The 20,615-nt window shown below is 35.4% G+C and overlaps 1 protein-coding gene across 1 annotated transcript; it reads right to left on the bottom strand.

Annotated features, from left to right (window-relative positions):
* Window positions 1-5,756: 5,756 nt before the first annotated feature.
* Window positions 5,757-19,690, bottom strand: LOC109435076 (inactive caspase-12). Its single transcript, XM_019712656.2, is given in 9 exon segments — window positions 5,757-5,891; window positions 6,477-6,596; window positions 6,991-7,100; window positions 10,525-10,671; window positions 11,072-11,306; window positions 12,090-12,221; window positions 12,223-12,263; window positions 18,373-18,615; window positions 19,554-19,690. Coding segments are annotated over 8 exon segments (1,014 nt in total). The 5' UTR covers window positions 19,561-19,690; the 3' UTR covers window positions 5,757-5,891; window positions 6,477-6,497.
* Between the last annotated feature and the right edge of the window lie 925 nt (window positions 19,691-20,615).

The raw sequence follows: 20,615 nt of genomic DNA, 5'->3' as shown, positions 1-20,615 counted from the left end.
GGACCTGGAGCTGAGCTGCGCCCTCCACAACTAAGACTGAAAGGACAACAACTTGAAGCTGAACGGCACCCTGCACAACTAAGATTGAAAGGATAACAACTTGACTTGGAAAAAAGTCCTGGAAGTACATACTGTTCACCAATAAAGTCCTGTTCCTCTTCCCCAATAAAATCTTCAAAAAAGGAAAAAAAGAGTGTCTGCTCTGTGCCAGGCAGTGTTCTAAGCTCTGTGACTGCCATAACAAACAAAACAAAGTTGTTGTCCTCATGGAGATTATACTCTCATGGGACAAGATGGGCATATAAGTAGTAAACAAATAATTATGTAATGTGCCATAAGGTAATTGGTACTGTGGAAAAATAATGAAGCAGGGTAAGAATGTCAGGAGTATCAGAGGCAGGAGAGGGCCTGTTTTATTTAGAGTGGTGAGGGAAGACCTCACTGATAAGGTGTTAATATAGCCAGAGATCCAAAGAAGGGCAGTAGGAAGTCATGTGGATATGGAGATATGACAAGGGATTGTTTTAGGCAGAGGGTTAGAAAATTTTGTGAAGTGAGAATATGCTTGTCAAGTAAGAGGAAAAGCCCTTACACGGCTTGAAGCCAGAGGGGTACCCCAAGAGCCAGTTCCTCTGAGTGTAAGGCAGCCCTGTGTAGAACTTGTGGGCAAGAAGGGGAACCAGCTGACATTTAACTTTTATACAGAGACCAATAAGCATTGGAAAGGATGCTTAACCAATTCATAAAGCAAAGAAATAAAAATTAAAGTAATTTTGCTTTGGGCCTGAAAAATTAACAAGAATGATTATGTATCATGTTGGTGAAAATATGGGAAAATGAGCCATATCACATTTGGGTCATGGGAGCTATACAATTGGATAATTTTTTGAATAATATCCTACATAGAAAATTTAAATTTCAATGCATTTGACCCTGTCATTTCAGTTCTGAGAACTTATTCCAATAATGTTATCAGAGAGAAACTTAAAGATATACTTACAAGGAAATTTTTACTACTGTATAAAATTGCTTAAAATAATAACAAATTTGGGAATCACCTAAATTAATAAAATACATTCCAATACATCCATTAAATAGAATATTAGGCAGCCATTAAATATGGAAGCAATCTATGGCAGAAAGAGCCACTGGAGACCCAATATCTTTTCTTTCCCTTTCCTAATAGAAACCCCAATTTCTTAGGCATGTGGCAACATGCAATAAACACTTCATTTCTCAGCTTCTGTTGCAGCTGTGATTTGTTCTGTGACTAAGTTATGGTTAATGGCTTATAGAAAGAAATGGTTCTATGAAAGGGTGGGGTCATTACTCTTTTTCATCTCTTCCTCTTTTTTACTGGCTGGAATACTGCAGTTTAATGATAATAAAAGCTGTGGCCAACAGCCACATGGAACCAAGCAGTGGCCTTTGCAGTATGAGGCACTCATGAGGAGTGATAGGAAACAGGGCCTGGGGTAAGGACACAGGGAGATCCCTCCACACTGCTGTCAAATCAGCCCTAGGTTGCCTTCCCCCAGATTTTTAAGCTTATGCTGTTTATATTGCTGATGCTTTACATCTCAGTTACTCACTTTAATCCTAGGTGATTATTATTATTTTTAATGCAAGTCATAAGGTAGCTATCTATACAGTATGGTTCTAAATATATATGGGAGTATGTATATGTGGAGAGAGAGGAAGAAAGATGGCAAGTTGGAAGAGAGAACATCAACCATCTTGTGAAACAGGTGATTTTCACTTCCTTCTTTATAACTTTCAAATGTAATAGGATATTTTTACATAGTTTTAATGATCTCAAGATTAAAACAAAATAAAACTTTTTAAAGGTTTTTATAAATTGGCTTTCATCTATAGAATGAAAATTAAAATAATGAATATACACATACAGCCATATATTGGTAATTTCTTTTTTATTTTACACTTTGATAATTGTTAAAAGCTACCACTAAGGAATAAATTCAGACTGGCCTTTATATTTGTTTGTAGATGAACTTATAAGTGATCTCATAGAAAAAATATTTTCAGATATTCTAGGGTTCATTAAAAATATAACTCATAGTTCACTGAAAAATATTATTAAAAATAGCCTATGGCCAAGTTAGCAATAAATAAAAATAAATCAAATCAATATAAATCAAAATTAAAATGAATGAAAATCCAATCTATCATTATAAAGATGTGCATTTGAAATCAATTAGTGATATTATCTCAAGAGTAGAGTAAATTAATAATTTTCTATGACAAAGAAGATTTTATCCTAAGAATCTAATCAGTGCTTAATATCAGGATACCTATTAATATATTACAGGTAGTTCAAATAGAAAGGTCATACTTTCTTTCCCTTTATTCTGCATAAGGGCCCAGAATAACATTCATCCCTGAGGAGACAAACTATATTAAAAATAACAATGTAAATACACATTTTATTATTTAAAAAAATCTAGCTTAAGCGAGCAGGAAATATTATAGTTCATGATGAAATACTGGAGCCATTTCCATTAAATAATAATTAAGAATGTCCACTCTCACTATGTTAATTGCATTATTTTTTCTAGAGGTATATGATAAATAAAGAACTTCATCAAAATGAAATAAAAGCTGTGAATATTGGCAAGGAAGAGACAAATCTATGATTTGCAGATGATATTTCTTTTTTATCAGGTGACAATGGTTAGTAAAATTACATAGTTTTCAAGTGTACAATTCTGTAATACATCATTTATATATCACATTGTGTGTTCACCACCCAGAGTCATTTCTCCTTCCATCACCACATAGATAAAATTTTATATGTCGAATTTTCTAGATGAGGGTAAGGGGGATCAAATATATGGTGATGGAAGGAGAACTGACTCTGGGTGGTGAACACACAATGGGATTTATAGATGATGTAATACAGAATTGTACACCTGAAATCTATGTAATTTTACTAACAATTGTCACCCCAATAAATTTAAAAAAAGCATATTAGAAATAAATAAATTAAAAAAAAAGAATTTTCTTAAGAAAAACTAAGTGAAAAATGCTCTACATCAATGAATGTTCAATACAGATCCTGAATTGAGTTTACAAATATATTTAAGGATCAATGGTGCCTGCCATTTTCTTTTCTTAAAATTCACGGCAATAATAAATTGGAAACTATGGAGCAGAGAAATTCTCATTCAAAATAGTAAGAAAATATAATTTGTCTAGGAATACTTTTACCCAAAATTTGAGGAAGTTATATGAAGAAATATAAATTTTTGCTTAAAGATTATATATATATATATATATATATATATATATATATATATATATATATATATGGCGTAATGATTACATAAAATATGGCCCTTGGTAAGTGTACATATTAAAATTTCATTCAAACTCCCTTTTAATTGTCAGAAAACTTATTCTAAAATTCCCCTGGGAGCATGTAAAATACAAGAATAACTAAGAAGCATGTGAACAAAGGAGGACTAGTGAAGATTATAAAACCACAGTGATTAACAATGGGCTGTGGCATGATAGATCAGTGCATGTAATAATAATGACTTCTACCATAAACAGCTGCCCACTGTGTGCAGTAGTGCAACAGGGAGGCACAACATACACAGAACATCACACCTGGTCTATAAGTGTTAGTGTATCTACTTCATACCTGGAAACTGGTGTCAGAGAAGTTAACTAATTTATTAAAAAATGCCACAATTAGTATTTTATGAATGCAGGATACAAAAGTAGGACTCATTCTACACTGGACATGCTAATCAGAGAGAATGATTTCCTTACTTTCTATTTTCTAGACCAGATTTCCAGACACCTGGACATTTTTTGTTTTGTATCTAAAGGAATATTAGATTATCTATTATATGCTTACATTAGGCCATTGTTTTCCTGTTTTTGTTTGTTTGTGGTGTTTTTTGTTGTTGTTTGTTTGTTTGGAGATAGGTTGACTGGATTTCAATCTCTTATAGTCAAAGATTCCCTAACATAAATATCAAAGTCTAGTATCTTTATTTTATATCCTCCAAAAATAAATAGCCCAGAGCACATTCTAAACTAATGTTAAAGACAATGCTACAATTTGTAAGAAAATGAAGTATGATTTAAGTAGTTTATCTTTCACATTCATTGAAAAAATATCAATAATACCGTCAGTAATAAAACCCAATAGTTCATAGCAAATAACTTACGTATATTTTAGAAAAGGATAAAAAATACTTAAAAATCAATTATAAGAAATTATAGAGTAGTACAGTATTTAAGCTTGAAAAAGAGAAACACGCAGAAAGAAATGTAAATGAATTACATTACAAAACATTTGAGTGTTTTACATGTCATATAATATCATAAACAAAATTCATTATCAAACTAACCAAAAAATGCTTGCTAACATAGACCATGAGCTAATATGTTGCTATACAGAAAATAATTTACACAGTTGATAAAAACATACAAAACTTGTAACAAAATAGAAATGATATGAATTAATAATTCACATAAAAAACTAGCTAATGAAGATGTTAAAAGTCCAATCATAACAAAATGTGCCAATGAAACTGACTATTTTTCATCTATTAAATTAGTAGTTTTATTAAAAAGAATTATTCATTTTTTGTCAGTCATTATCTTAAATTTCTTGTATGATATAATTTGGCATAAAATTTTGACAGTAAAGTGTAAAAGTATTTGCATCCATAACTTCCACTTTCAGTAATACATTCAAAGAAAATAAACTTATACCTAGACAAAATAAAATCATAAAAATATACATCATCACACAGTGTGTATGAAATAAATACTGGAAATATCATCTAAAAGTTTAAATAATGTATACTATAATGCCAGATGGAATATTACAAAATCAAAAATCAGGTAATTTTAGGTAATTTTATTGCTATCTATGATGGTTATGACAAAATAATAATACAGAAACAGAATCAATTGTACAAAAAAATAAGTTGAGTTTCAAATAAGTTACAAATAAAGTTATAACAAGGTTAAGAAATATTATTTCTTAAGTCCGACAGAAAAAGTCAAGAACCATATGACTTCACTGATATATGGGATATAAAACTGAAAGCAACAACGGAACAAGACAAAGGAACTAAAGCGCATAGACACAGACAATAGTTTAGTGGTTACCAGAGCATAAGGGGGGAGGGTAGATAGTAGAAGAGGGTTAAGAGGGTCAAATATATGGTGATGGAAGGAGAACTGACTCTGGGTGGTGAATACAGAATGTGATACATAGATGATGTATTACAAAATTGTACATTTGAGTAATTTTACTAACCATTGTCACCCCAATAAGCTTAATTTAAAAAATAAATATAATGTGGTATCCTGAGTGGGATCCTGGAAGAGAAGAAGATATCACATAAAGGAAATCTGAATAAACTATGGACTTTAGCTAATAAACTAAACCATTTACTAATGAACTCAACACAAATTTAGTTGGTTCATTAATTATAGCAAATGTACTATAATAATGTAAGACAATAATAGGGGATACTGAATGCTGGGCATATGGCAACTCCCTGTACTATCTTCTCAATTTTTCTGTAAATCTAAGACTGTTCTAAAAAATAAATTCTATTAAACATTATTTTTTTTAAATATATTATTTCATTAAAAATAATTTTGTTTCTCTATACTTAAAATTTATTTTGCAATGAGCATGACTTACCTTTATGATAAAATGAAAAACAAGCATACTTTTAAAGGAATTTTATTGAACATTAACTCAACAACAGTATGATAGTGATTTTAGCCTGGTATTTGAGGAAGGTGGTCATTTAGGAAGTTTGGTACAAAAATAGTCTTGATCAAAAATTGACTTCGTAAAATAATAGATTCATAGAGACCATAATGCCTCCATTTTCCTGGAAAAAGTAGAGAGAAGAAAACATGAGTAACTGGGCTATAGGAAGTAAGATAAATAGAACTAATCTCTACTACGTGAGAAATCTTCAAAAAAGGACTGTGAACCTGTCATGCCCAAATGCGAATATCTGAACTAGGGCCTCATTGCCTCAGCATAGATTGGGCAGCAGTCCTAGTCGACACTGTGGTATAGGTAGGCCTCATAACAAACAAAGAAGGGATGTGACTCAGCAAAATTGACTTCTTGGAGAGGAAGCCAAACGCCAGATGTTCACAACGTGGCTGATGTTTTTGTTTTGCACATGCATCAGAACTATATGTTTTTTACTCACTGAGTAGGTTCTTGAGAAAGCAAGGACTGAAGGGTTTTCTTACTGGACTTATCATCTCGTATGCAATCATTATACTATGGCCCAAGTCAAATAAAACCAGGGTTTCACCAAGAGCCATTAACAAAAAGCAGATAAGATTACCCTCAGTGACAACGGGGCAGCAGCACTCTGTCATTGTTCTCCGTTCTTTCTAGACTTTATGTATAGACTCTGAGCTAGGAGCGCCCAAATCCACTTCTTGGATATATTTACCTGAGATGCTTCATATGATTTTTAAATCCCAGGGAAGAGGTAGAAATAACGTGTCATAGATACTCTTTCAATTGTGGGCATCTGGGCCAGTACTTCTGTATTCTCAAATGAATGCTGAACCTAAATTAGTAAAGAAAACTTTTAGAGATTTTCCAAAAAGGAAATTTGGACTTCTCTCTCGGGAATGAGAAAACCTATAGTATATATTAAGGCTGTAGCCAGATAGCATAAACAGAAGAAATGTTTAGCTTTTCCTTGGATATAGTGCAGGCACGAAGGAACTAATACCCTCAAAAGCATTCCCTGAATGAGCAAGGCTATCAGAATCAGAGAAACTCACACTGGTTCTACGTATTGTATTACTTCAAAAACTTCCTCTTTAAATAAACTTGAAGTACAGGAAGAAGCATCAAGAGGAATTAAGAGCTTGAGAATTCCCAAAAAAGTTTTGCAAATGGTTCCACAAAGCTTTCTGGGACATGAAACTAAAAAGGACAAGAAGATCCATCCCTACCTTTCGAAAAATCTCCTCCAAATGATAACACCAAGAATATTCTTTGAAGTGGCTGATAAGTTGGTAAATGAAGAGAGAGCCATGTTTGTCCGTTCTCCAAGAAATATTATCTGCAAATAAAAAGTATTCAAATATTGGAGGATGTGGCCTTTGTTTAAGTGTGGAAGACTCCTAGAGTGACGGATTTTGGACAAAGTTTGATTTTGGTGCTTTGGGAGAGAGAGGGAAGCCAAATCTGGATAAAACTGAGATCACATGTTTTTATACAGCCCAGAGGAAACCATAATGGACCCTCAATCATATATATCCCCTTGACTTTCCTAATAGCAGGGTCAAACTTATGGCCCTTAGGATGCAAGTAGTGGGAAAGAACCTATGTCTTTTCAGCACTTCCTACGTAGTAGAAAAAAAAGAATCAAGCTCTTGATATTTCTTGCTTCTGGGCCATCTCTTTATTCGTACTGTTTTTTAGTATAATTTTTTGCACTTATAGTTTTGTTGTGTGAATATCTTGAATTACTACTTCTCTTTTATCATTTCAATGTGATCAAATATCTCCTATCACAAAAAAGTTAATATTCCATTTTCCATTTTTCTACAGCTACCTTCCTATTTCTCCTTCTTTTGTATAGTCAAAGTTCTCAAATATGTCTCTACTCACCATCTTCGTTTTCTTTTAACCTGCACACTCCCATCTAGCTTCTCCGTCCCATACTGTATTTGTCACCGATGTTCTCCAAGTCATTAAATCTAATGGTAGTATATTGGGCCTCACCTTTACTTGATCTCCCATTCACATAAGAAATTATTGGTAACTCCAACAGATTATTTTCTCAGTAACTCTGACAACACAAACTCTTACTTTTCTGATTCTCTGACCATGGCTTCTGAGTTTAATTTGATGACAAATACTTCTATCTCTGTCTTTGAACTCTAGAGTTCTTCAAGCCTTAGCTGTAGGGTCTCTTCTCACTCTATTCTCTATTCTTAGATAATTTCATCAGTTTTTAGAATATTAAATAGCATCCTTATGCAAGCATCCCCCCAAATTCTAACACAGATCTCTCCTATGAAAAATACAGCTATGTAACTCTTTACTCTTCATTTCATCTTGAAATATGTAGGCCAAAGGTATCTCGAGCATACTTGCAGTATTTATTTCCATTTTAATGAATGCACCATAGTCATCTACTTAAAACCTATCAGTACTTCTTCTTCACCTGCCATAGCTACTAAACCACAATGTCATCTTAATTTCTATATACTAATTATTTCTTATATCCAACAACTTATCTGATTCCAAGACTATCATAATCACCTATGGCTTAAAAATACTGTAATAGTATTTTAACCTATCTTCCTTTATCTACTCTTCCTATATCCGTTCCCCACAGAATCCCCAGAGTGATCATTTAAAAATGAAAATATTATCATTTCCTTGCTTAAATTTCAACAAAATTTTGTTAGTATAAAGTAATATTAGTAATAAAGTATATTGCCGTATATTAAATTCCCTAACATATGAGGCCTCAAATTGTGTGGCTCCTGCCTACCCCTCTTGGTAACCCTCCCCTGGCTCCAGGTTCCAGCTTCACTGGCCCTATTTTCCAATCTCCTTTCTGTCTCAGGTACTCCGTGTACATTTATTTTTCTATCTGTAGTGTTCCTCTCTTACCCTTGATGTGGTTAACTCCTTTAACCTTTCACATCTGAGTACTAGTTTTTCTTTAAAGCACTTATCACAGTTGACAATCATTATTTATTTCTGTTATGTTGTGTGTATATTTTTCCCCCAATTAATTTCTGCTTCTCTGGCCTGTCTGTACACTCTGTAAGTTTGAGTAACCATGTCGGCTTTATCATATGCCCTGCACTTAGCCCAGTCCTAGAACATAGTATAGACAAGAAGTGAATGCAAGAATTTCATATATTGGACTTTATTTTCTCAGCTAAATTAAACATATATGTGTTAGGCCATATATGACTTTTAAACTACCTTTAAAAGCAAAAAATATAAAGCTGTTCTTTGAAATATGTATCCCCCAATATATAAAATAAAGTGAAGTAGAACTCTTCCAGCTGTGCAATGGGAGTTGCCTGCATGCTTTTTTTCCTATTTCGCCAGGCTAGACTCAGAGGGTCCTCGGGTCCATTGCTACTCACATATGGTCAGGGACCAACAGCACTGGCCTCACCACGGAGATTTTCAGAAAGGCAGAATCTCAGGCCCTGCTCCAGACCTACTGAATCAGAAATCTACATTTTAATCAGATTCCCAAGTGATTTCTATGCACATTACGGTTTGTAGTGACGACACTAGAGCACTTAAAACTGACTTACATAAACTCAGATTTTAAAATTGCCCTTGTTATCTAAATGTTTGCTGAAACAGTATATTGGATGACTGTTAAATAGATTTCTGACAGGCTAGACCATGAACGATAAGGAATATCTTCTTTTTCTACCTCCCACTGTGATTTTCCTACCAAAGAAGGATTTTCAGTTATTGGCTGTGTTATCCTGAAGGCAGGCATTTGAATGTTAACTTATTTCCTAAGACTATAATCAAATATTATGTGGAGCAAGTATTACAGTTTTCCTGGTTGGCTCATTTAATTGCTAGTAGATGATCAGGTGGACTAAACCATGAGAAGATGATACAACTATGTGCCATGGACATATTTAAACAAAATAAATCCCCCCAAATAAAACCTCTTAACTTTAGTTATACATAGACTACTTTAAGTCTGGATCCTCTCCAAATTCCTGTTTAGTTTTAAAGTTTCCTCTAAAATCAAGACTTAACAAGGTCTGACAATTAAATTCACGAACTCATCCTTGAAAAAGTGCTAAATACGTCACTGCTGAATATCACTACGGTCACCTTCCAAGTACTCCCCTTGGGAAGCTATGCACCGACTCCAGCATCTAGTCTAACCTTCAAAGCAATTTTGGAGCTCTTTGGAATGGCCATCAGAGCTGTCATCATATTACCATTGATGTCCTGAGTGTCATTAAAATGTTTTCCTTTCAATATTTCCTTTATCTTCGGGTAAAGAAAGAAATCATTGGGAGCCCGACCAGGTGAGTAGGGAGGGTGTTCTAATACAGTTATTTGTTTACTGGCTAAAAACTCCCTCACAGACAGTGCCCTGTGAGCTGGTGCATTGTCATGATGCAAGAGCCATGAATTGTTGGCGAAAATTTCAAGTCATCTAACTTTTTCACACAGCCTTTCAGCACTTTCAAATAGTAAAGTTGATTAACTGTTTGTCCATTTGGTACAAGTTCAGAATGAATAATCCCTCTGATATCAAAAAGTTAGCAACATCGTTGCAACAAGTTCACGAACTTAATTATCAGCCTTTATATAGCTTTCCAGTTATGAAAATTTCAAAATTTTAAATGTCTTTTCCACCTAAAATATCTCACTAGGGAGGAAATATTCTTATGTTAGTGATAAGATGCGATGATAGCTAAGTCTGTAATCTAAGAACTGATAGGTTAAGAAATTGTTCTCTCTGAGTCACTTACGTGGAGTTGAAGATTTGAAAGCGATGAAGTCCTTCTCCACATGGGTCTTTGTAACAGCATCACTCCAGAGGTAACACTGAAGGGTACGGTCATATCTACATATAGAGGTTCCTCCTGTGTCGGCCACCCAAGTAGTCCCAGTACCTCCTGGGAGAGACATCCATGTCATCTCAAAGGTGTTATGTTCAAACACATACACACACACAAAATCTTTCTTACATTTTTTCTTCACTTCAGTACATTTCAATATGGCATTTATTAAAAATGCAAGTATCTTACTAAGAGAAAAACTATGTCACTGAGTGGGAACCATACAGAGCCCACGTAAGTTTAGAGTAAACTTGCTGACAACCTAGTCTCAACTGACCGGGGCATTCCTAATTATTCTAGGCTTCTTATCATTTCAGACTTACAATTCCTGGACTGGGCCTAAGAGTAGTACTACAATGTGGTTTCTCTCAGCCACCCCTAGGGATATGAAGGCTAGACATCAGGCTAATAGAAAAAGTGCACAGCTACTCCCTGTGTTTCCCCAGCTCAGACTCACTGCCTCTGCAGGCCTGCATGATGATGACTTTGGGTTTGTCTCTCAGACTCTGGCAGTTACGGTTGTTGAAAATTTGGAAGATGGTATCATCATGAAGAATATCTGGCTCTGAATTTTGGTGCTTTATCCCACAGATTCCTTCCAGGGTGCCATGTGACATAAACACCAGGATTGTGCTGTCTGAGGATCGGTGCTCTGGGCGGGCAGCAAACTCCCATAGTACTGCTTCCATTTCCTGAAAGGGACTCCAGAATTATTATCAAGAAACTCTACATATGTAGTTTGTATTCAAATAGTAGATAGAGTTTACAAAAGGAGTAGGCATCAAGGAATCAGGCAATTTGGACTTAGGAAGATGCTGGGAGATGAAGGATAATAAGGGGCAAGTTAGATGACAAGTCTCCAAAAAGAAGGCTTTGCTTTCATCTGTTTTATATGTTGGAGTTCCTGTCAGTTTTCATTGAGAGAGAGAGAGAGAGAGAGAGAGAGAGTTTCTACTGATAAAAATTATCAACACTTAACAGATACCTTCATCATGGAACAGCAGAAAGTTAGGTTTAAAATGGTTTGTCTAAGGTCACCCAAGATATTTTTGGCAGAGACAGAATCACAATTGTTTGTGTGTGTAACTTTTTTTTTTTTTTTTTTTTTTTTTACCACATACATGGTTTTACTTTTAGACACAGTACATTCAAGTTGTAAAAGTCTCATGAGCTCATTCTGTAGGTATTAGGCAATTTCAGGGACTAGATTTTTCATCGCACCCAGACTATCAAGTAAGAGATGTCTCCCAGGTTGAGACCTATAGAAAGATCCAAAATTTTTAGTGAAATTTAGTCACATAGAGCTGCTCTAAATCTTTGATATGAGACTATTCACTGGAGGAGGCTGAAATCCAGAGGATCCTATTCTAGAGCAAATGTAATTCCTGTAACATGCATTTTGTTCTTACAGCTGCTACGGAAAAAGTTCAAAACGCTTTAGGAGGGAAAATTTTCCCACTCTCCCGAGTCATTACCACAGCTGTGAGATCCACTTTTACAACCACTGAGTAGCCCAGGTTTTCAAGCAGGTCTTGCATCCCTGAAAGGTCAACTTCAGAACCATTTCGGTTAGAAAGATGTATAAATTCTTTGTTGCTGATGATGAGGGCCAGGCGTGTTCTGCCCTCCTGCTCCATCACTGGATATATCTGCAATTAACAGGCACAGAGTGAGTTGCCCCAGGCCTCCTCCCTTTTGCCTCCAAAGTCCATACTAAATAGTCCCTTTCAATTACAGAATGGGTGGTGGGAGAGCTTAGGAATGGAAATATGTCTTCATGAGGAAAGAGATAGGACCACAGACAAGAAACATGTACTAGAAACTTGGCTTTGGCTGTGTGATGGATAAGACTTTAGAGTGTGCTCCAAGATAGGATGGAAGAGACAGAAATGTAATGTAAGTACACCTTAATTAGATAACATCCAATGCCATTTGGCCTGCTCTTAAGGCATTTATAACAGGAACTAAAATTCCCAGTGAGCCCCAGTGTCTTCTTTGAGTGGGCAAACCGTGTGTCTCCCAGTCCAAAGCATACTACCTCGTCTGCCTTTGTTGTCTTCATTCTATGGAAATAATCATAAGAACAAAGCTTCAAATTATGATTGGGTTGGGAATCCTGGATTTCCTGAGGAGCTGAAAGAGAAAATAAAACAAAAGTAAAAAAAAACCAAAAACTCATTAAATAGCACCATGCAATGCCTTACAATCATGCATCTCTTTTGACTGGGTTCTCATTCTTTGGCAATACTTACTGCCATTCCACCAAAAAGCTAATATAATAAGAAAATCAGCTCATATTTAAAATGACTAAAACAAAAACTTGAGTACTCCCCCTTTTCTTGTTGCTTCTTGCTTACCCCAGTATACATTTCTGTCTTAGTGGTCACAATGTTGATTAATCTTTCAAACTAAACACATTAGACTCACACAAACACAGTATCTAAGATTTGGAAGATAGCCTAAGGTTCATCTAGCCTAGTCAAGTTCATTATTCAGATATTTGAACTCGAGTTAACAATACCCCTAATTTATTATTATCACTCTCTGAAATATCTCCACTAACAGTTAACTCACAACATTCTAAAGCATTTTTTAACAGTTCTGTGTATCATAAATTGTGAAGCTTCTAAGCTTTGGTACGTATTTCCTGCATTGGTACCATACATAAAAATGTCGAATTCCTTTCCCTGTGAAAGCTCATGAATTCTTCTATGACTTTCATATATCTTCCCATTATTTTATGCAAATGCCCTCATACAGACAATTATTGTATTTTATATTAATTGTGTTTATTGTACTGTAAGCTTAATTAGGACACAGAAGATGTTTTTAATCTTTATATTTCCAGTATCTAAAATGATATATAAGGTTATAAGTTTGTAACTGATTGTAAATGAATAGTTATCTTCAACTTGAAAATAGCTACCAAGTATCCCCTGGTGCTGTTTTCCTTAAGGACAACAAGCCTCTGTTTCTTCTAATATTTTGCATAAGAATAATTTCATCTTTTTAACCAACAAATCCATGTACCACTCTCTCCCCATCTACTCTATTTGCTCTCCCACTACAAAGGAAGACAGATTCTTCCTCCTATCTAAATGTGATACCTCTCCTTATGCTCTGAGTTCCATTCCTTCTCACTCATGAGGACTTTACTCAGGCATTTTATTCAGCCCTGTCTTCTGTCTTCTACATCATCAATTTCCCCCACTCTTCCTGCTGTGTTATCCCCATTGACGTATCAACATGTCTTAATATCAATATAGCTTTCAAAAACACCTTCCCTTGACCCCATGTCCCTTCCAGCTATAGTTCCATTTCTCTGTTTCCACTTCTCAGCACAGTTCCTTAAAGGCTTTGTCTATTTTCACTATTTCTGTTTTTTCAACTCTTTTTTTTTTCTTCTATGCAATATAAACTAGCTATTACCCTCACCACTTAAAAGACGTACTTGTTATCAGGGTTACCACTAAGCATTTTTTGCTTTCTTAGCATTTAGCATGGCTGAATACATTTTGTTTCTCAAAAAAATGTTCTGTCGGCTTCTGTGGTGTGGCATTTTTCAGCCATTCTTTCTAAATTCGTCTCCATTGCTAGTTCTTCCTCTTCTGCCATACTTTCAAAAGTTCGTTGCTCTATATTGGACCCGCTGCTATTCTCTATCAACATGTCTCCCCAGATGGCCTCTTCCAGTACCATCATCTTAAATACTATCTACATGCTGATGAATCCCAGTATTTATTCCCATCCCTGATTCCTCTGTGAACACCTCACTTGAACATCCACCTGTTTATTCAACATCTACCTTTGGATGCAGCACATGTTTCAAACTAAACATGCACAAAGAAGGACTCCTGATATTTGTCCACTCAAATATGTTTCTCTGGAGTTTTCTCTCAATCACAAGTTGTTTTTTTGTTTGTTTGTTTTCCTCTAGCTCAGTAATTGGTACCCTTCACAAAGTTTCCAAGCCAAAAACTTAGAATCATCCCTGCTTGATCCCTTCATTTCGTTTATCAGCCCACATCCAATTCATCCATAGTTTCTATTGACTCCATCTCCAAAATAGACCCCAAATTTAACTACTTGTCATCATCTACTTCATTACTACAACTCTAGTCTGAAAGCTATTATCTCTTAACTGAAACATGTAATTGCTTTCAACTGGCCTTTTTGACTCTATGTTTATTACTCTGCTTAACAACTTCTTACAGGTTTTCCATTGCAAACAAACTCCCAATTCTTTCCCACTCTCTAGAAGGCCCCAAATGGTAGCAATGATCTGACCTTTAGTAGCTCCTCCTATCACTTTGTCCCTAATTTCCTACTCCCTAGACAGACTGGCCTTTCGTATGACTGCTATATGACAAGATCTTTCCACACTCAGAGCCCTTGCTTGTGTTTCCCCCTTCTGTGGAATGTTTTTGTTTTAGAGTTTGGCACAACTCCCTGCCTATTGTTTAGGTACAAACTGGAATATCACCTCAAAAGAGTTCTCATAGCTGTCCACCCTGGCTCATGTGCCTCACCCTACACCCCAACAACAACATCTCTTACTATGGCCTAATCCTCTTTTCTCCTGTATAATTTTTACTACTTAATTTTTGCATGTTTATTATATATCTACCCACACTACACTGTAAACTCCATGTAGACATGATCTTTAGATCGCTTACTTCTGTAAACACAGTAATTAGAATGGCATACAGTAGGTTTTCAGTTAACATATGAATATATATATATATATATATATATATATACATGTGTGTGTATATATGTATGTATATATATGTATATATCTATATTTATATATATATATATATACATATAATATACACACACACACACACACACACACACGAATGGATTGAGTAAACATTACAATTTCCTTATTCCTTTGTGCTTTTATCCAGAACTTCTGAAAATATGGTACTCAGAGCAACACTATCCCTACTCCCTTTCTAGACACTATCCTTCTTTAATGTGGCCCAACAATTCATCAGTTTCTTTGGTGACCACATAGAATAGTATGTCTGATTCATAGTGTGTGTGTTTTTTTGTGTGTGTGTTTTTTTAATGTATTTTTCTTAACCCCATCTTTATTTTGTTTTGTGTGGTTGGTAGTTGCTGTGTCTTAGATATTTTCTGAATCCTTTTTTTTTTTCTTTTTATACTACTTTATTTAAGTGTCATCACAGCAATTTAACCTCAGTTCCTTGAGTTTCTACTGCACCATCAGACACAGAATTTCAGAGTATATCATCTTCTTTTCCATTTAAATTGCTTCAGAGACAGCACTTTTTACACCCAGTGTATGATGCTTTCATTGAAAATTTTATATGAACCACAAGTTCTTGTATAATAGTAGACAGTTGTCTCAGGCATTTTTTTCTGTATTTATTTGTAATCTGCATAATTGATGTGATTATATATCAAGTGGATATATATATTTTAATCAGCACTTGTTTTGGAACATTTCTTTTTTTAAAAAAATTATTTGTTTGAAGATGTTTTTGATTCAATGTAAAATATGAGCCTTGGAAAGGTTGGGATATATACACATCAGAGGATAGGGTTAGTCAGTAGCAGATGGGCTCAATGTAGAACTTTCTTGAGTTTATTCCATTTCTCTTTCCACTACACCATAAGGTCTTTCTCATAAGCCTTAGCTCAAATAATGTCATTTTGTGTCCATGATATTCTACCCGTTAGAGGTAGGACCAATGCCTGGAACAATCCTGCATGGTCCTCAGTGTCATCTTCACTTTCACTTCCCAATGTTTAGGAGAATTTAAAGAGCAGGGATGTATATGCTAATCTTACTTTTGAGGGACTTTCTTAGGAGCAGAAGGGAGAAATACTCAGATTTCCTGAACCTAAATTCAATGGTCTTTCCTGAACTTTAATTCAGTGGTCTTTGCACTATAACATATGGCCCCTGGAAAGCTGCCACACCCCAAGTGATGTATGAGGTTTCCCATGAGCCACTGGGTTTGATGGCAGTTACCTGATGGAGGGAGAGCCAGCGCCATGGCTGATCCAGCTTTTTCGTCGTCATCTGTGTTTTCTTCACTTTCATCTTCAGATTCTGAGGTGGAATGAACAAAAAATTAAGGCTCAATGTTCTACTCTGAAGGTTATTTCTTAAGATGAAAATTGACCGAAAACACAGGTTTCCTAGCTCTTTACCAGAATACATTCTGACAACACTAGACGTCTAAGATTTTCACCTGTGATATGAGATTTGGAGGTAGTTACCTGTTGAAGATGACTCACTGTTGTCAGAATCATCGTTCTCACTTTCAGAATGAGAGTCTAAAATACAATGAAAAACAAATACAATAAGATTTGTTACCAGAACCTAGTCTCTAGAACCTATCCACTTCAAACTCTTTCACTTGCAGTGGCTATTTCAGCCTGGGGATACTGGATGAAGCATGGAGACTTGACTCATTCTCTGAGCTCCAGGATTGTGTTAGAGCACTGTAACTTTCTGTCAAGTGAAGGAGGAGGCAGAGTTTCCATGAAACAAAGAAGCGCTCATTGGAATTATAACAGCTATATACAATGTCAGAGGGGTAGTAGATGGGGAAGAGGAGTTATGACTTTGTGATGGATATAAATGTCTAACTATTACATTGAGTTCTACACCTGAATTAATTAATTAATTAATTAATTAATTAATTAATTAATAAAAAGAAGAGCTTATTATCTTCCTGCTTATGTAATTCAAGGAATAATAAAATTATTTAATAAAGGCTTTTCTGCAATAGAATTTTTAATTCTGAGGAGGGAAACTACATCTCTATACAAGAATTAGATAGTCTTTCAACAACAAAGAAAATAATCCTTGGGGGATGTTCCAAAGATTTGGAATATATTCATATATGTATTTTACTCTGGCATAAGGGTCAGCAAGCTATGGCCTGCAGGCCCAACTCATCTGGACACCTGTTTTTGTAACTAAAGTTTTATTGGAACATATCCACCCTCATTTTGTATGTATTATATATTGCTGATTTCATCCTATGACAGTATATTTGAGTCATTGTGACAGAGACCACATGGGCCATAAAACTATCTTCCCTTCGAAGAAAAAATGTGCCAACCCATGCTCTGGAAAGAAAAATACATTTATGTTCCACTTATCCTCAAATTCACTATGCTCCTTCAACAAAGAGAAATATAGGTTACAAGAGATTTATCCCTTGGGATAAGTCACAGCTAAATAGAAGATGGTGAGTTTTTCTATTGAATGTTCTATATTTGTGAATGACTGTAGAGTCCACAGTATTTGTCAAGAGTAGCACAGATTAGCTACAGACTATCACTGAGTTTAATGCAGCACCATCACCATTTATTCATTTAACAAATATTTTCTCAGCATCTATTATGTATTGGGTGGCATGTCTAGGAGTTTGGGATATATTCATGAACAAAGCAGACAAAGGTACATGCCTCATGGAGCTTACAGTTTAGCAGAGAGATATAATGAATATGTAAATGTTATGGAATGATTGAAGGTGACAAATGCTAAAGAAAAAAGAAAACGTGTATCAGTGAAAAGTGATTCTGGATGCTGGAAAAGGCACTGGGGTAGATCAGGGCATATTCCACTATTAAATAAGAAAGTCAGGCAAAGAAGGTACTAGAGATGTAGATAGTTTATTCTCCACTTGCGAACAGAAATAAGAAGACAAAAACTGCATAAGGACAATAGATGAACAAGTTACTAGCCCTTTGGCCCAAGATACTCACCTAAACACAGCTGTTGTCTGAAGAGACGTTTCATAAATATTTTGCTTGCTATTTGACTTTTCTCAGCAAGATTCTCAACCAGGTTTTCAGTACCATTCACGATGAGGTCCACTCCATCCCCTAATTTTTTTAACTCATCGCCATTTAACACATTCTTTTCCATCAAATCATCAAAAATGTTGTCAACCAGGTTCCTGGCCATGGACTTCACCTTGTTGATAGGATCTTCTTTAAGTCTCTTGTCTGAAAAATGATAGGATTTTAAATACGAACAGGACTTTAGATATTTGAATCTAGGCCAGTAAATTTTTAATGCGCAGAAGGATCTCCTGAAAAGCTTGATAAGTAGAACTTCCTGCACCCCATTCCCCCAAATTCTGATTTGATAGATCAGGGTGGAGTCCGTGAATTTTCATTTCTAACAATTCCTGAGGTGATGGCAAAGACCACAGGTAGAATAACACTTATCTTGTTCGAACTTGCGCCTTTTCATAGATGGGGAAACTGTGGTTCAGAGATGAGTTTCAACTTCACTAAAGAGCTTAATGATAGCTGACTCAGTTCAGTCTTTGTCTCACCCATCATCCCCTCACTTCCTGTCCTTTTATCAATACCTAATTTAAAAATACAATATATTTAATATGTATAGCAGTAAAACATAAACATATTACACCTGAGAAATAATGCATTTTGTTTCCATGGGCAGGGCTGGCAGGCAGTTGTCTGTATGCAGAGACTGAACGCTCAAACTACAGCTGGTTTGCTTGCTGTTGGAAATGAAAGGTCATACAGAGAGCAGAAATAGGGAGGAAACGCAAGTTACTCTGTTCAACAGCATGGCGTCTCAGCCAAACAAAAGAACACTTATAAAATGGTGAGAATTCTGGGTCAGTATGAGTCCAAAGAAAAGCCTAAAATCACAGGAAAGTTTTAAGAACATAGGTCCAGATTTTTACATTTTCCTTTTTTTCCAAGAAGCTGTAACACATCAACTAAAATACCTTGTGTGTTAGTGTACACATTACTGAGCCCTGAGCTCCCATCTCCAGAGAAAAATAGTTTTGTCTGGTGAATGCCCCTTTCTTGGCTTCTTCTTTCTTACCTACTCCTCCTGTGCTATAAATCCCACCCCCCCACCCCCAAATACACTCATAAACAAGGGGAAAACTGGGGCCACTCACCAGCCATTGCTGCTCTGGCTCCTGGCAGGAAATGCAATGATAATGAAAGCAAATTTCTTTCTTTGCTCTCAGTGGACGGGTGTGTTGATATTGCCTAAGTTGGAAACTGCAGCTTCTCAACCTCGTTCTTTGCCAGGATAGAATTTGACTCCTCCTCTGATACATAACTTCTTTCCTTTGGAAATCAGAGAGTAAAACTTATCTTTTCTCTTTGATACAACAATCAGCAGAATAGTAGAATGAAACACACACACACACACACACACACACACACACACACACACACACATAGGAAATGTCTGTTCTGTTTTTCAGTCTATTTTTAACACAGTTAAATCAAGTAGACCCCTATTTGTCGTTGTGACACCGTTAGCCACTAAATGGCAGGGAGGCCTCACTTAACTAACACCTGCTCAACCCTGGCTGGAAGTGAAGTGTTAATGTATTATAGAATGCTTGAAGGGAGTGAGAAACTGACTCAGAACTGCTTAAGTGATAGTAGTGCCACTGTTTTAATAACCAAAATGAGCAACCTCTTTTCATTACCTGCTTATTGTCAATTCTGAGTATTGTTTATTTATGAATGCATGTGTTTATTTTTTTATTTGCTGAATGCAAAATGGACTTGTTTATTTAATTAAAAAAATAATACATTTCCATTAAATTAACTAGTAGAAAAAATTTTTAAATGGAGTAATTTCAAACTACAAAGTAGCCACAATTATATGTTTAGTTTGCATATTTGTGAATTTTTTCCTATGCTTTTTTTTAAAAACAACACAAAATGTGAAGGTTGCTCATTGCCCTCAATTCTATAATCCAGATCTGGGCCACCACCAAATCTGAAGTTTTGAAATAGGCTTCTAAGTTCTCTTTCTGCTTCTCCATTGGCCCTGTCATTGTCGTTCTCATCTTAATCCCGTGGCCAGAGTAATCCTGATAAAATATAACTCTGATAATTTAATTCATTATTCTGCTCAAAACGTTCCTAACTTTCTACCATAGAGTAAAAGACCTTACTGTAAGGTCTTTCATAGTAATCGTACCTTGTATGACCTGCAC

Source organism: Rhinolophus sinicus, linkage group LG06 (genome assembly GCF_036562045.2).
Source record: "Rhinolophus sinicus isolate RSC01 linkage group LG06, ASM3656204v1, whole genome shotgun sequence".
Taxonomy (NCBI): Eukaryota; Metazoa; Chordata; class Mammalia; order Chiroptera; family Rhinolophidae; genus Rhinolophus; species Rhinolophus sinicus.
This window is presented reverse-complemented; position numbering and strand designations above follow the sequence as displayed.